This window comes from Phascolarctos cinereus, unplaced genomic scaffold (genome assembly GCF_003287225.1).
Source record: "Phascolarctos cinereus isolate Bilbo 61053 unplaced genomic scaffold, phaCin_HiC Scaffold_1;HRSCAF=81, whole genome shotgun sequence".
Lineage (NCBI taxonomy): Eukaryota > Metazoa > Chordata > Mammalia > Diprotodontia > Phascolarctidae > Phascolarctos > Phascolarctos cinereus.
Window position 1 is genome coordinate 237,244,619 of NW_027555514.1, and position 17,382 is coordinate 237,262,000.

The window sequence follows — 17,382 nt, forward strand, 5'->3', positions numbered from 1 at the left end:
CAGCCATGATTACATCAATCAAATAAGTGTATTCTCTGCCTAAGTAATTCTTTTGAAGGTAGTGATACTATTCCATGCAGTGGAAGGCATGTTGGACCCAAGGTTGGGAATTCTGAGTTCAAATCCCATGTCAGATTTTGATTAGATTGCTTGATCATGGGCAAGTTACTTGGGCTCACCTAGACTTGGGGTCAGAAGCTCTGAGTTCAAATCCCCTGTCAAATTTATATTAGATTGCATGACCATGGGCAAGTCATTTGGCCTCAGATCCGTCTTATATAAAATGGAGATAATAGGGGCAGCTAGGTGGCCCAGTGGATAGAGCACCAGCCCTGAAGTCAAGAGTACCTGAATTCAAATCCAGCCCCAGACCAAACACTTGACACTTACTAGCTGTGTGACCTTGGGCAAGTCACTTAACCCCAATTGCCAAAAAATAAAATAAAATAAAATAAAATGGAGATAATAGTCACAATTCCTCCCTCATAGAGTTGTTAGAAATGCCTTGTGAACCTTAAAGAACTATTTAAGTGTGAGTTAAAAGGGGGAATGGAACAGTACCTTAGAGAGCTGGCTAAAATCAGGGAGACCCACTTCTGACACATACTGCATGAGTGACCCTGCACGAGCCGGGGTGGGGAACCTGTGGCCCTTTAGGTCCTCAAGTGCGGCCTGGTGACTGAATCCAAAACTTCAAAAGGCCACCCTGGAGGACCTAGAGAGCCACATGTGGCCTGGAGGCTACAGGTTCTCCACCCCTGAACCTTTCAGTGTCCTAAGCAACTCTCAAAGGCTGGAACTCCAAAAGAAGGTATTGACCTGCATTAGTAGAAGAAGTTCCTCACAGAGAGCTCCCAGCAATCTGTTCCTTTAAAAAAAAAAATCAGTTGCAATATCTTCTAGTCATGCTTCAGATATATTTCTTGGAATCAAAATTGTTTAAAAGTTCCCTGATGTTTGTAATCTTTAAAACGAATAAGACTCTCAACTGTCATTTCAGCATCCTGCGTCATAATGAAATCTATGAAATTAAGACAGATACTTTCCGTCAACTGATTATGCTTCGTTCGCTGTGAGTATGGCCAAGAGGCTCCCTCCTCACCCATAATAGTTTCACCTTTTTTTTCCAGCAACTTTCCCCCCAAAAAAATTAATTTTTTTCATATTACACTCATTTCTTTTTATATTACACTCTTATTGTTGGACTCCCAAGCATATATTTGCCAAAGAAAAATAAAACATTTTCTTTTCCTGCTGATAATTTCCAAGAATAAATCTGAAGTTGCGAATTTGCAGTCACAATATCACTAGTCTAAAGAAGTTAAACATTAATAAGCAAGAAAAAAAAGCCAAGCTGTTCAGTCCTGGGCAGTATTTGTTTATTATGTAGTTGGTAATTGGTGGTGATCGGTCAGTATGAGAAACAGCAGGCAAGAAATGGGTTGCAAAGGCCCTTCCAGAATTTTCTGCCAACTTGTCTCTGCTCCCCAGCTCCTGTGTCCTACTAGAGAATATTTCTGTAGCTCAGTCAACTAATAACTGTAATTACCTTACTCTGGGTTGGTGTTGCTCTTTTTTGCTAAAACCACAAAAGTCTTCATACACTTAAAGAGCTGCCTTTAATCATAATAGCTTACATTTATATAGTGTTTTGTAGATTACAATAATCCTTTGAGGCAGATACCACGAGCGTCGCTGTCTATATTTTATGGATGAGGAAAATGAGTCTCAAAGAATGTAAGAGATCTGTCCAAGATCACATGACTGGAAAATGACAGAGCCAGTATTTAAAATCTAGGGGTTCTCTTTTCAAAGCCAGCATTCTTTCCACTATGCCATGCTGTCTGTTTTTAAACAGTCCCTAATATTATTTGCAACAGAAGAAGTAAAATTTTCTTATGCCATTTTTGCAACTTTATGAATTCTTGCAACAATGATAATGCTTAAATATATGCAACAGCTCCCAATAGAGGCTTGGGGTCAAAATGAGGTATAATTTTTGGACATCACTAATATGGGAATTAGTTTGCTTAACTTTGTTTTATGCAGGTTTCGTTTTCTTTTTTTTTAATTGAGGAGGTAGTAGAGAGAAAAACATTTTTATTAATTTTTAAGTTTAATTTTAAATGAAGACAAAAAACAAAGGATAACATAAAATAATAAAAATGTTTTTTAACAAATGTTATCAGAATGAGTTTTGCCATGCTTTAAGGTATGTGATGTACTTTCCAACTATCATCTCTTTATATGCTACTACATTACCTCCATTTTATTGTTGGTAAAATTAAGGTAAAAAGACTTGGACATTCAGCTAGTGTCAGAGGCAGTCTCTGAGGTCAGATCTCTCCTAATACTTCCCCTATGTCACTAAGCTAAATTGAGATTCTAAATTGTTTTTCCAATGAGCTGCCATTGTTCAAAATATTTGGACTTAGAATTTTAGAGTTACTTTCAAGGAGTAGCCTCCCTCCACTTCTTTGTAGAGCTGGAGGAATATTGATATGGAACTTTACATATAATGTCAGATTTCATCAATAGGTTGGTTAGTTTTAATTAATTATTTTTTCTCTTTTTCATTCTTTGCTATTTAAGGGATGGCTTGGGGAAGGGGAGGAGGGATACATTGAGAAATACAGGTGATATAAAAACCAAAAATGTCAATGATTTTTTTTAAAGAACTGCCTTCATGAGCTACAAAACTACTCAGATCATTTGATTCAGTGATTTTCCTATTAGGACACAGAAGAAGTAGTGGGGAGGAACACCTGTCCATACAAAATATACATAAATGTTACTATAACATATATGATAACATAATATAGCATTATTCATAATAGCAAAAAGCTGGAAGCAATCCAGATGTACAACAGTTGTAAAATAAGTAAACAAATTGTTGCACGTGTACGTACTATCTATATATGTGTGTGAGTATATATAGATATATGTGGATGGATAGATAGATAGACAGACAGACAGACAGACATACCATGAATTCTGTCTTCCATGTGAGACTAGGCAGGTGCATGACATTGCAAGCACTAAAGATTATCACCAAAAAAAAGGGAAATACTATATTTTAACAGCCTAGAAAAAAATGGGTTGCTGATGTTAGAGTCGTTTATGAACCAGATGTCTTTGAAGTTAAACTTCAATATGTTGGGAAAAAAAAGAGTAAAATCAACACCAAGAAACATGAGAAACAGAAGTGGGTTTGTCATGAAGTGAGAACATGGGCTAACAAAAGGTGGATAGCCTGAGAGTGACATTGGGACCCATGTTACATCAAGAAATCTAGAGGAAGACTCCCAGCATGTTGAGTGGGTTCCCTGTGGAGGGTTTATAGAAGGATAGAAATAAGGAGGCTTTTCCATTCCCCATAGGTAAGATGAGATGTTAGAAATAAGAAGATGAGAAGGTGTGAATGTGTTGCAATCTACCCCAGCTTTGAAGGGAATAGACACATCCCTGAAATTAGAGGGCCATTGTATGATCCTCCATTAAAGGATCCCTCATTGGGTCATGGAGGTTTTTCTGGCTGGGTCAATGCAGCACATCCCTTGTGGATTCTAGTAAAGTGAAAGGCCAGCAAGCACGCACCCAGAGAAGGATGTACCTGGCTAAATCTGAATAGCTCGTGCCCATGTTGGATGTAGTGATGAATTTTTCAGCCACAGAGCTCAGGAAAATCTGTCATGCATGATCTCTTAGGCAAAAATGACCAAGAAGCAATTCTCGAAAAGACCTTTTAGAGAGGGGTACAATAGTTGAGATCTGCACTGGGGATGAAATTCATTGAATACTGATGAAATCACAGGCAAATTGAATTCCTGAAATATGAAGTGAATATAAAGAATACAAAGAAATATGAGATGACATATAAGTGAGACGATGTTTTTAAAAAACAGAATTAAAGTAACAGCAAGTATGCTAATCATGACAATATTGAAATAATCTCTTTTGGGGGGAGCCCAGACTTGTGATTTCTATGATATAGGGAATCCCCACTTGCCTAGAGGGCTAAGAGGTTAAAGGACTTGCTCAGGGTTACATAGTATGAGTTAGAAGTAGGATTTGAAGGGGGCAGCTAGGTGGCACAGTGGATAGGACACCAGCCCTGAAGTCAGGAGGACCTGAGTTCAAATCTGGCCTCAGACCAAACACTTGATGCGTAATAGCTGTGTGACCCTGGGCAAGTCACTTAACCCCAATTGCCTTAAAAAAAAATAGAAGTAGGATTTGAATCTAGGTCTTTTAGACTCTAATACAGCCTCTCTATCCATTAGTAATTCTTTCTGGGGGTTCAAATCTGCAATTTCAGTGGCATAAGGAAATATTGGCATATTTCCCAGTAAGAAAACTCTCTTGCCTAAGATGTGAGAAGGTTAAACGAAATGCTCACCCAGTCAGTATAAGACCTTTGGCCTCTAGGATAAACTGTAAGATCCCCAGCCTGTCATTTATTTCATGCCTTCCACAGCCTGGCTCCCACCGCTCTCTGTAGCCATTCCCTATTTGTCTCTTGTACAAACTCTCCATCTCAGTCGCACTGACCTGCTGGCTTTTCCATTTCCCAGAGGTAACATCTCATTTCCCATCTCTTTATTTCAAGCGGGCTCTCTCCCGTGTTTGGAGTAACACCACATACTCTGGGCACAGGGAGACTGGAGCTCTCACGCTTTCCCTCTCCCCACGGAGGGGCCCCTAGCTCTGAACCCATACACATGGACTGGGTTCAGCTCTGGGGGGTTAGGGTGATGGCTGACCTCTAGAGAGAATGGAGCTCTTCTTTTTTCACACTCTCCGAGTTTTGCTGCTGTTGCTACTGTTTTTTTTAACACTTACCTGAGTCCCAGGGAGACCCACTTAAAGCTTATTTTTGGTTCAGGTCTACTGCTGCTGTTCACCCTTCATTCTCGAAAAGGACCGATGATAGCAGGACGGGGATGTCTTGACTTGCAAGTGAATTGGATTTAAGTGAGGCAGGTTTAGGTCTCAAGGCTCCCCAGAAGAGGAGGGCAGAAAGCTACTCCAAGTACAGTGTAGGTCAAGTATAGGGCGTGACTTATTTATTTCCTCCACTCAAAAATGCTTAAACTACAACAGACTTACAAGCAGGAATTGAGGAGAAAACTTAAAGTGGTAAGGTAACTACTGTTATACTTTCCCGGGTTGGGAGGAGTTATATTTAAAGCACCAAACATGAGATGTTTCGTGAGTCTGCTAGATTGGCCTTCCCTTTCTCTTCAGCTCTGTCACACCAGCAAGGTCCACGTCTTGATACAAGCAAGGCCAGGGTTTGGGGGCTCCACCTGTGGTCAGTAGTTATCCTCTCCAAGAAGGCTATTGTTGAAGAATACTCCTGCTCCAAGTGAAGGACCCCAGAATCTCCCAGTCCTTCAGATTTGTCCATTTCAAGATGGCTGTCCATTCGACTTTGTTCACAGAAGGAACACAAAACAGAAGAGATGGCCCAGGGTCCAAGAGCCAGGCTCACACTAACCTAGGCAAAACGTGTATGTGCTGCCATGTGCTCAAAGTTTGTGATATCTCTCAGAGATGGGGAATGGTGTCCTTCCCATTGCTTATGAAGTGAGAGAGAGACAGAGAGACAGGCAGAGACAGAGACAGAAAGAGAGAGATAGAGAGACAGAGAGATACAGAGAGAGAGAGAGAGAGATACTTGCCACATGGGCTAGAGATGGGGGAAGAGTAAAAGAAGGCAGTCATTCCTTTTGTAAATTATGTTGAGTGAGCGGCTCATCCTGGTCTAGTGGCCCAACACTACTTGGATATGGAAAGACAGGGGGACGTAGCAGGGAGACACACCCAGGGACCATCTGCAGTTTTATCACTGAAGCAGCACCTAAGGCCCACTGGAACGAACCAAGACAAACGTCACCAGTGTGCTTTAAGCAGAATCAATGGGTTTCTCTGATTAAGCCCATTACACTCGAATGCATTAACTTCTTGCCTCCACCTCTGAGAATTTCTAGGTTCTTTCAAAGCACAACTCAAGAGCCATTACCTACATGAGGCCTTTCCTGATTCCTTCAGTTATTAAAAGTCACACCTTCATGAAATTACTTTGCATTTATTTATTTATTTCATCTGTGTATATGTTGTATTGTAATAGAGAACACAAACTCCCTGTTTCTTTTTTTGTCAGTATCCCCAATGCTTGGCATAATGCTCTGAATATTTGGGAAGGGGGGAAGAGACAGACCTGCAATTTCATTGATAAAGGTAACACTTAGTAAGAAAATTCCCTCTACCAATGCAGATCTGCACCTCATTTGAAGCTTCTGGTATTAAAAAGTTGGTTAAGAAGTTAAATGATTTGCCCAGGCTACAACAAAGCCACAAAGGTCGGTGACTTCAAGCCACATCTATCTGGCTCCAGAGCCTGGCTTGTCTACCCACTTGACACTACTTCTTACTTGCACATAAATGTTTAACAAGATTAATAAATGTTTGTTGAATTGAGTTGAATTCTTCTAACCTTTGCTATCTTCTAGTCTCTAATTTACTGAGCTCTTACTCTTTTACAGTAAAAAAAAAAATCAAAAATTATATGAGTGAAAATCAATCAATAAACATTTATTAACCACCTACTGTGTGCCAAGCACTGCATTTAGGCATAATTTCACACATTCATTCTTGATTATTTTTCAAGTGTAAATAATGAGAAGAGTTTACATAATTTTCCTATTCACTTTTTTATAGGGATCTAGCTTGGAACAAAATTGTCACTATTCACTCCAATGCATTCTCCTCTCTGCCTTCTCTGATAAAGCTGTAAGTATTGCATTCCATTTTTCTTTTGTTGCATGGATTGTGGTAATTTGGGGCCCTCTAGTCAGTAAAAATTCTGGTTGTTCTAATGGTAGCTATAACTTGTATTTCACTCATTTCAATAAACAGAGCTAGCCACAACATCTGTCCCTTCTTTCCACACTTTGCACTAACCATCCCTCTCTCTTAGTAGGGCTCTCAAAGGACACATCAGCTCTTTGAAAGGATACTAAAAAATGCTAAGTGATAAAGATAGGCTTTCAAAACAATCTCAAAACTCAAAATTGGTGGAATGAAATGAAATTAACATTCTATTCTAAGTGCTTTAATTCCATTCTGTGTTGTTAAGCAAAAAAATAAAATTCTTACCTTCGCTCCATTTTTCCTCACTTTTTTTTTCACAACCTCCCACCTACCCTTCTACCTTTCTTGTTTCTTTGCAAGTAGGGATCAGTTCATTCTTTTTATTCGTATAGCCAACACCTAACACAATACCAGGATTGTAGAAGGCACTTGACAAATATTTGTTGATTGACTTCTTTCCTGTCTCCTCTCCCTCCCTATCGTCTGATACAAGAGAAGGATTCATCAGTCAGGAAGGCAGAGGAACAAAAGTAGAATAAGAAGAACAATCCCATGTCCTCCCCCCCCACCCCATCACCAATCACCATCACAGTCCTGGGCCGGACCAGTCTCTAACTGAAACATACAAATCCCTACCACCTTGTCTATACTTACAAGGCAAAAGAAAATGAATATAGAACTTGCTCCTTGGATGGAATGGAGACTGTTTTCTTTTGCAGTTGTAATTTCAACTGGAAAGGTTACTGGGAACTAAAACCCAAATGGTTGTATTTACTGTTGTATACATTAAAGTATGTGGGTATAATATATAAAAAGATTCCTCAAACAGTTTCCAATTAAATGGGGCCCTACTTGCGAGCTTTTTATTGAGGAGTATAATAATCTTTAAGTTGTTTTTTAACATAAATTTTCTATGCAAGTAGAGACTAAAAAGTTAATTTCTGTTTGATGTTATGCAGGGATCTATCATCCAACCTTCTGTCGTCTTTTCCTGTGACTGGGTTACATGGTTTAACTCACTTAAAATTAACAGGAAATCATGCCTTGCAGAGTCTGATATCATCTGAAAACTTTCCAGAACTCAAGTGAGTTTGTCATTAAAACTAATAAGATGCATTTGTGTTCATGTGAAATAATAGATGTAAAAGAGCAGTTCTCAAAATGCATGAGGTCATGGAATCTTTCAGAAAAAGATTTCGTGTCCTGAGTAGGGTGTTGAGACAGGAAAGGGAGATGATAGCACATCTTCCTACAGGTCTTATAGAATCCAAAGGGTTCCATGGAATTCACTATGAAAACCATCAATTAAAGCTAGAACATATAATTAAAGAGTAGTCACTTCACAAATTTGGGGGCAAACATTTACAATTTTTCAATTCAGTTAGATTTTCTTTTGCAAAGGGGTTTGGGTGGCAAATAATACCCACGATTTCATCAATGTGAGGAGATTCTCTCTCCTGAGTCTGAGTAGTTGCTCATCTCTAATTTATAGTTGTAGAGATTTTCCTGAAACACTGAGAGATTAAGTGACTTGCCTATGAACACACAGCCTGTATGTTCCAGATGCAGAGCTTTAACCATGGAGCATTCTGACTCCAAGGTCTTTCTACCCACATGATATTCCTTCTGCCCATTGTACCGGGTTTGCCTATCTCTGTTAAGACTTTTAAAAACTATATAATAAATTTATACCTGAATAAGAAAAGAAAAGGGATGTTCTTCAAAATGTTGCACACTAAATGATAATGAAGAACGCTCTTGAGAGTGCTTTATTTTACTTTTTTTTTTTTTGGCAGGGGTGGGAGGCAGGAAGGGTTAAGTTGCCCAAGGTCACACAACTAGTAAGTGCCAGAGGTCAGTTTTGAACTCAGGTCCTGACTTCAGAGCTGGTGCTCTATCTGCTGCACCCCTAGTGCTTTAAGGGGGGAAAAAAAGACTCATTACAATTATTTCTTCCACATCATGCCCCAGAGATCTGGAAAATCCCCGTAAAATATTTTGGTCCTCCTTTGTACCGGAGAAGTCTGAATTTTTTCTCCTATTTTTTTAATGGGGTGTTTACAATGCCTTACTATAAAATTTGGGTTGATATTATACAATACTATACACATATTTTATGCATTTTTTCTGTGTCATCTGCTGGCCTTCATGTGTCATCTGCAGCTTCCGCAAAACTCCCCCAAAATTCCCATTTAATTTCTTATGCCGAGCAGAGATATATCGAAGCCATGATGGGGAAAGTCACTATGTGGAAAGGATAATTTTTTTTTTTGGCTTTTGTTTTTTTCCTCTACAGGCTGATGGAAATGCCTTATGCTTACCAGTGCTGTGCATTTGGGGCTTGTGAAAACCTCCACAAAATTTCTAATCAGTGGAATAAAGGTGACAACAGTAGTCTTGATGAGTATCTCAAGAAAGATGTCGGAATGCTGCATTTCCAAGGTAAGAGCAGCTCCGTTCCCACGCACAGAATGGCAGGGACAAAAAAAATCTTGAAAATTTGCCTAGTCCACCTCCTTATCATCCCCTAGGTCCATACCTAAACTGTATCATTTTTTCTTAAATGCCTTGGGAACCTGTTCTAATATTTACTCCTTGCTGCAGGGGAATTCTTCACGTTTAGCTTAAATCCCTCTGGCTAAAAAGCAGTTTTGTCTTCAGTGCAGATCACAAAGAAACCTCTCATAAAAGATTTCCACAGACATTAAAAAGACCCTATCCAGGTGGATTCTGTTTACTTTACCTTTCTTGAACATGCTTTCATCATTTGTTTTGACCGTCTGTCTCCTACAGACTGGGCTGGCTGGGAAAATTTTCTGATGTTTCAGTAGTACCACAGAAATTTACCATCTCTGTTTCTAAATCAGCTGATTAAAAAAACAACCTACCTCCACTCTCCTCTCCAAACATGAACAGCAGGAAATGAGATAATGTCTGTAATGAAGGACTGGGTGTTCCTTGATGAAAGACATTAATTAAATTGAAGGCAGCATACCTCACACCATACCTGTAGTAACTGAGAGAAGCTGAAGGCACCAACTGCTTTCCCTTCCAACTGCAGCCTTTCAAGTTAGTACAAACTCAAAAATGACTGGTGTTTACATTTCAAGGCCCTCAATACTACTTCTGATTCACAAGCAGTCTGTAGAATTCAGTCTGTCTGTAGGTGATGGATGTGTTTGCTCCTACAATCATTACACCACTTGAATTCTTGGCCTTTTCATCCTAAAATATGGATTCCCTTTTTTCTCAGGAGGGTATCATTTGGAGAGAGTCATCTGATTTTTAATGACTCTAACTCAAAAAGTTACAAGGCTCATTTCTGTTCTATTAATAGTACTGTGCCACTGAATTTCCAATTTTGTGAGCTATCAACCCAAGCACCAAAAATTTAAATAGTTCGCAGGGTACATTTAACTCACCATAATCATACTACCCTCAAGGACTGCTGTACGCTACTCTGGGCACCTCTGGAATTTTGTGATTGTTTTTAGGAACAAAATTTTGGTAAGGACATTGAAAAACTGGGGGAAATCCAGAGAAAAGTGACTAGAATAGTTAGAGCCTTTGAGATCATGCCAGGTCAGAACCAGCTGAAGAAAATGGCTATGTTAAGCTTAGAGAAAATAAGATTTGTGGGGGAGAGATGATAACTATCTTCAAGGATTATAATGTAGAAGAGATTAGATGAGTGCTGCTTGGCATGATCCCAAAGGACAGAGCTAAAAACTATGGGTGGAAATTGTAATGAGGCAAATTTAGCATTTTTCATTGTAAAGACAAAGATCTTTGAAAGACTTGAGCTCTTTCCTCCAAGATTAGCTCCAATTTACCCTGTACATGTCTCCCCCATTAGAATATGAGTTTCTTAAGGAGAAAAGGCTGTTTTTGCCTTTCTTTTGTACACTCTAGAACGCAGCATAGTGCCTAGCACTTGATTAATATTTGTTGACTGTTAATTAAATTATCAATTGTCATTATCATTGTCATTAAATTGTCATTAAATTCAATGAGCATTTATTAAACAAGTGTCTACTATGTTTAAAGCATTTTACCAACTATTGGGGAATGCAAAGGCAAAAATGAAAAGCAGTCTCTATCTTTAAGAAGCTTACATCCCGATGGAGGATATAAATATATAAGTAAACACAAGATAATTGAGGAGGGAGAGGATAACAATGAGAAGAATCAAGAAAGATATCAACAATAATAGCTGACATTTATTTAGTACCCACTATATGCCAGGCGCTGTGCTGAGCACTTTATAATTAATTATCTCATTTGATCCTCACAACAACCCTTTGAGGTAAATGCTATTATTATCCCCATTTTACAGTTGAGGAAACTGAGGCAAACAGGTTAAATGACTTGCCCAGAGTCACACAGCTAGTAAGTGTTTGAGACCAGCTTTGAACTCAATTCCAGACCAGGTACTCTATCCATTTTGCCAACTTGAGGTATCGCATAGGATACCTTTGAGACAGATGATGTTAGCTGACTTGTCCAACGTCACACAGCTAGGAAGTGTCTAAGACTGGATTTGAACAGGGGTTTTCCTGACTCCAAGCTCAGTGCTGCCTAGCTGCCACTCTATAGCAGAGACAGAGAGAGAGAAAGGGGGGGAGAGAGAGAGAAGTCTGGCCTTCTGGTGTCTTACCACCGATTTACTACTATCTGACACTAGATAAAATCATATGTATATATGACTTAAAATAAACTGCCTTTAAAAGTCAGCCATGATACAAATAAAGGCAGATGGGTGGCACATTGGATAGAGAGCTGACCAAGAGTGAGAAAGACCTCCATTCAAATCCTTCTTGAGATATTTACTGAGCAAGGCACTTAACCTCTGTCTGCCTGTTTCTTCATCTGTAAAATGGAGACAATAATAACACTTACCTCACAGGGTTATTGTGAGGATAAAATGAGATAATATTTATGAAATGCTTAGATTTCTAGAAGGGGATAAGGAGAAGAGTGAATAAGAGGATTCACACTTCATGTCTTCATGATTTTGTCCCCCAAAGAAGAGATTGTTCAACTAAACTCTCAGGGACTTCTCACCCATACAGATGAACGTGATTTAGAGGACTTCCTTCTTGACTTTGAAGAAGACACCAAAGTCCATCATTTCGCACAGTGTTCACCACCTCCAGGTAAGGAATTTTCAGGAACCTGACCCTGAAACAGTTTTCATAAATAAGAAACACAGTTTGACCCCAAAATTTAACTTCAGAACTTCTGCTCTGGGATTTGATCCTGGCAAGGAATCTAATGACATTTTGGTGTCAGCTTGTTGGGGTAACAAAATCTGGAGATCCACTGAGGATCATTACTATTCTTCTTGGATTCCATTTCTGTGTTCAGATTGTAGGTGTCTATCCCTCAATGCTATATTTCATTCCAAGAGATTATTTTTACGTAAGGACATTTTTGTATATTTAAGTAGTAAGGTATCTTTTGGTAATGGCTGATAGTGATTCAGTAGCTGATCATATAAAGAGAAAAGCATTTTTAAAAGATAATCACAGCCAAACATTAAAACAGTTATTGATATGTGTATTTCCACACATGACTATACACAGCTATTAGACAATAAATATTTTAAGCCATTTAAGTCAACTTTCCAAATATCTGCTTGTCAAGTGAATTATTGGTACTAGGTACACAGGGAAAGAATATTTGATAGTGTTGAACTTGGACTCAGGAAGACCTGAGATCAAATCCAGTCTCAAATGCTCACTGTCTGTGTGACTCTGGGCAAGCCACTTTAGTTCTATCTGCCTCAATTTCCCCATCTGTAAAACGGGGATAATAAAACCCCTACCTCTCAGGGTTGTTGTGAGAATAAAATGAGTTAATATTCATAAAGTGCTTCACAAACCTTAGAGCCGTATGTAAATACTACTATTATTATTATTTATTCCTGAGAGTAAAATGGGCTATTAAAAAGACAAACACTAGGCATTTGGTATTTGTTTACAACATTGATGGTGATACATTAAAAAACTACTTGTTCCTCTCTCCTAAGCATCAAATGTTAACCTACGTTCTATGTGCTACAGAATTCCATTCTACTTGTAGCTTACTTTTTATATAAGGAAATATTGGCCTGAGATGGTTAGTGCTCCAACCATCAAACTTTTTTTAATATGTTTTTGTATTTTGTTAAATATTTCCCAAATGCATGTAAAATTTTTTTCATTAAAACATTCATTTTTTAAAAAATTTTGAGTTCCAAATTCTTTCCCTCCCCCCTCCTTGAGAAGGAAATTTGATATAAATTATACATGTGAAGTCATGCAATACATATTTCCACATTAGACATATTGCAAAAGGAAACAGACAGAAAAAAAAAAAAGAAAGATTCTTTTAAAAAGTATGCTTCAATCTGCATTCAGAGCTCATCAGTTCTCTCTCTGGAGGAAGATAGCATTTTTTATTATGAGTCCTTGGGAATCGTCTTGGATCATTTGTTCATCAGAAGAGAGAAGTCTTTGGCAGTTACTCATTACGATATTGCCGTTGCTGTGTACAGTGTTCTGGTTCTGTTCACTTGACTTTGCGTGAGCTCAACCATTCAACTTCTTGAAGACAGAGGTGTGGGTGTAGAAGCACTAGACAAGGATTCTGGGAATCTACATTTTAATCTTGGTTCTTTGCCACTTTAGACTTGTCATCTGATTTTAGGCAATATCACATGTGTATATATATGACTTAAAATTTCAAATTTATCTGCTTTTTTCAATCTCTCTCTTGCCATTTCAGGGCCCTTCAGACCATGTGAACATCTATTTGGTAGCTGGTTAATCAGAATTGGAGTGTGGACCATTGCGTTTTTGGCTTTCGTTTGTAATGCTTTGGTGACCTCAACAATCTTCAGATCTCCACTGTATATTTCCTCTATAAAACTTTTAATTGGATTGATAGCAGTGGTCAACACCCTAATGGGTGTCTCCAGTGGTGTCTTGGCTAGTGTCGATGCATTAACTTTTGGCAGCTTTGCTCAGTATGGTGCATGGTGGGAGAGTGGAATAGGTTGCCAAATCACTGGTTTTCTGTCCATTTTTGCTTCAGAGACGTCTGTTTTCCTACTTACCCTGGCAGCCCTTGAACGCGGTTCTCTGTAAAATGCTCTGCAAAATTTGAAACCAAAGCATCTTTTTCCAGCTTGAAAGCAATAGTTTTGCTTTGCTTTCTGTTGGCCCTGACCATCGCTACAGTTCCCCTGCTCAGTGGCAGTGAATATGGTGTGTCTCCCCTATGCTTGCCCCTGCCTTTTGGAGAACCCAGTACTACCAGTTACATGGTAGCTCTGGTCTTACTGAACTCCCTTTGTTTCCTTGTGATGACCCTCACTTACACTAAGCTCTACTGCAGTTTGGAAAAGGGAGAACTAGAAAATATTTGGGATTGCGCAATGGTGAAGCATGTAGCTCTATTACTCTTCACCAACTGCATCCTTTATTGCCCTGTGGCTTTCTTGTCCTTTTCTTCTCTGCTTAACCTCACATTCATCAGTCCTGAAGTGATTAAGTTTATTCTCTTGGTGATTGTCCCACTCCCTGCTTGTCTCAACCCCCTTCTCTATATTCTTTTCAATCCAAATTTTAAGGAAGACATGGGAAACTTCCGAAAGCAAACATTCTTGTGGAAAAGATCAAAACACCCAAGTCTGATCTCTATCAACTCAGAAGATGTGGAGAAACAATCTTGTGATTCAACACAAGCTTTGGTCACCTTTGCCAGTGGCAACAGCTCTTATGACCTGACATCTTGTTCCAAAGGGCCACCATCTTATCCAATGACAGAAAGTCGTCGTCTTTCATCTGTGACATTTGTTCCTTGTCTCTAATTGAGTTGCAAGACATAAAGAGAAAATGTTTACAAAATTTGCAAACCCCAGAGGGGAAGATGGGTGGCATAGTTGGTGGGACAGGCGTACAGTGTTCTTGATAACTGTACATGGAACAGAAGTGGTATCTTAAAAAAAAAAGTTGAACTAGAACCTTGATTTAAAAAAAATCCCCCCTCAACCAGTGCGAAAAAAAATTGAAACTTACTGACATTTGAGATCAAAAATGAGCTGAAGGCATCTCATAGTGCCAATTTGGTTGTTTTTACCAACAATTGATTTTTATTTTTACCAGTACACCCACAAATAGAAGAATTAAATGTTTTTTTTAGGTTTCACCATAATTTTAATCTACTTCTCCCTAAACTCATCTACAAAGAGTTTTAAAAGAAGACATTGCCCCACAAAGGGGGTTCCATAAGGCCTAAAATTCTTTATAGGGTGGTTGAAAGGAAGTCAAAAATCATCTTTATTATTAAGCATAAGATATGACAAAGAGTATTCTGATTCTCTGGATTTATGCATAGAGAGTTTTGCGTCCCTTCCACCTTTCCTATTTATAACAGGCTTCTTTCAGATCACTAATCTGCCTGGCCTTAGAGTAAAGAATGCCATTAGCATGCCCATATTTGGAGAGTATTTTATACGTAGTCCCATTTGCTGTTTCAGGCACTGGTGTCTGGTTTAAAAGCCAGTTCATCCTCCAATATGATAGAACTGTACGAACATTTCTAAGGCTAAATGAACTCAAATTATTTTCAAGAAAATAAGGGGAAGATGGCTTCTTATTCATTCATCTTTAACTCCCTGGTACCCAAATCTGGGGTTTCACGATCAAAATTCATTGCCAGCAATGGACATCCATAGAAATGACAGTGAATGGATTTGGGAGGTTTGGGGTGGGAGGATGCTTTTAGCTAAAGACTATAGCAATTGTGTGTTTTGAGTTCACAGGCATGGTGGAAAGGTGATCTACTGTAGCAGAGACATATTAAATCAGTCTACATGAGAATCTCAAACCTACTAACTCTAAAAGCTATGGCAATAAAACAACATGAAGCTAGAGAGTGAGTCCTGACACCCCCTTCGGCTCCATGGATACATGATCCTTTTACTTAGCTTGATTTTTAGCTGCATTCCATCTGGGCTGCACTGCTTAATGTCAGTGGCATTCCCTCCCCACTTTTCCATATTTAATACATGCATAAAATATTTTGAGAAGCAAAATAATAAAGCACGGGAAGTTAAAAGATTAATTCATAGCTTCTTTTATCAGAATGTTATTAGTCCACCAGGCATCCAAAACAAATAGCTGTTGGGTGGGTTTATTTTTATAAGCATGTTTGAAATATTTTGATCAGATGTTTTGATTTGGAACTGAAAAAAAATGCATTTATGAGATTTTTATAAGATTTGTAAATATAGAACTGTATTTATTATTACAATATGATACAATAATCATAAGGGACACAACAGTAAACCGTGTACAGTTGCAGCCTACTACTTAGATATTACATTTCCTGACCAATTATTTTCCTAAATTTATTATATGTATATAATATATGTAAATGTGTAGTGCCTGTAAATAAGTTACATACTTGCTTTTCTATTGGTATAAGAAATAAAAAGAATTTGTAATAAAATGTGAGACTGAAAGCCAAGAGCATTTCAGCTTTATTATGGACCACAAAAGCAGATGTACGGTCTCTTATGTATTGGTATTTAAGTATGGTTGCTATGAACAGTGTTATCTCACACCAAGCCAACTGGAAACTGGAAACCCAAATGTTGTAGGTATTTAGGACATGACTTGTGAAATAAGTCTTTCACAGGATCAAATTGAAATATCTTTGCCATCTCTTAGAATGTTGCTGCTGATACTGCTGTTGACGTTATCGTTGTTTAATTATCTATCATTAGGTTATTGAAGGTCATCATTACAGGCAATGGTTGGGTTTTTGTAGCCAGGACCTTCCCAGGTCCTAAGATGCTTTAACAATGGGGGGGTGGGGGAAGACCCACGATTAAAAACACAAGGCTAAATGACAAATAAGACAATTAGAGACTCAACATGTTCAGCCAAAGTACTTCTGTAAATTCTTCCTTTCAAGCAGTTTCATTATGTGACCATGATAAGGCCAAAGCATGAGGGCATATGATTCTCCAGGCCCACAGGAGGAAAAAAAACACTCTGTTCTCTTTCAAATTTCTGTCAGCCAAGAAATGAAAGGATCTAACCCCTGGGGGCCTAGTCTTCATTTATCAAGCCCAAACTAGCGAGCCCACATAGGCCACTAGCCAAAAAAAAAAAAGGCCCTCAGCAGTGGATTCCTCTTCCTATGTTGAGTACGGACTGATATAATAAAGCAGCTCCATTGCACCAGAGAGAAATGATGGTTTTTGTATCTGGCTTAGCATTATCACTAGAATCAGTACTTGTTTATTGAGCAGTGAACTACCCATCTTGTCAGTCTCATTCAGGGACAAATCATATTTCTGCTTGATCCTATTGACAGATACCCAAAGTGATCTCATGTAACTTGGCTTGCCTTCAATTACAACAAAGTTTTGTTTGGTTTTGTTTTCATTCAGATTTATGGAATCACTGGATCTCTTGAGTTGACATGGGCCTCTGAGGCCTTCTAACCCAA

General features: G+C 38.6%; 1 protein-coding gene across 1 annotated transcript in view; it reads left to right on the forward strand.

Moving 5' to 3' along the window:
• Nucleotides 1-16,423, forward strand: part of LGR5 (leucine rich repeat containing G protein-coupled receptor 5) — a 194,025-nt gene extending 177,602 nt beyond the window's left edge. Inside the window, 7 exon segments of the mRNA XM_020968899.2 lie at nucleotides 1,001-1,072; nucleotides 6,724-6,795; nucleotides 7,836-7,961; nucleotides 9,173-9,318; nucleotides 11,949-12,032; nucleotides 13,645-13,992; nucleotides 13,995-16,423. Coding sequence (XP_020824558.1) covers nucleotides 1,001-1,072; nucleotides 6,724-6,795; nucleotides 7,836-7,961; nucleotides 9,173-9,318; nucleotides 11,949-12,032; nucleotides 13,645-13,992; nucleotides 13,995-14,731 — 1,585 coding nt within the window. The 3' untranslated portion in view covers nucleotides 14,732-16,423.
• Nucleotides 16,424-17,382: the final 959 nt, after the last annotated feature.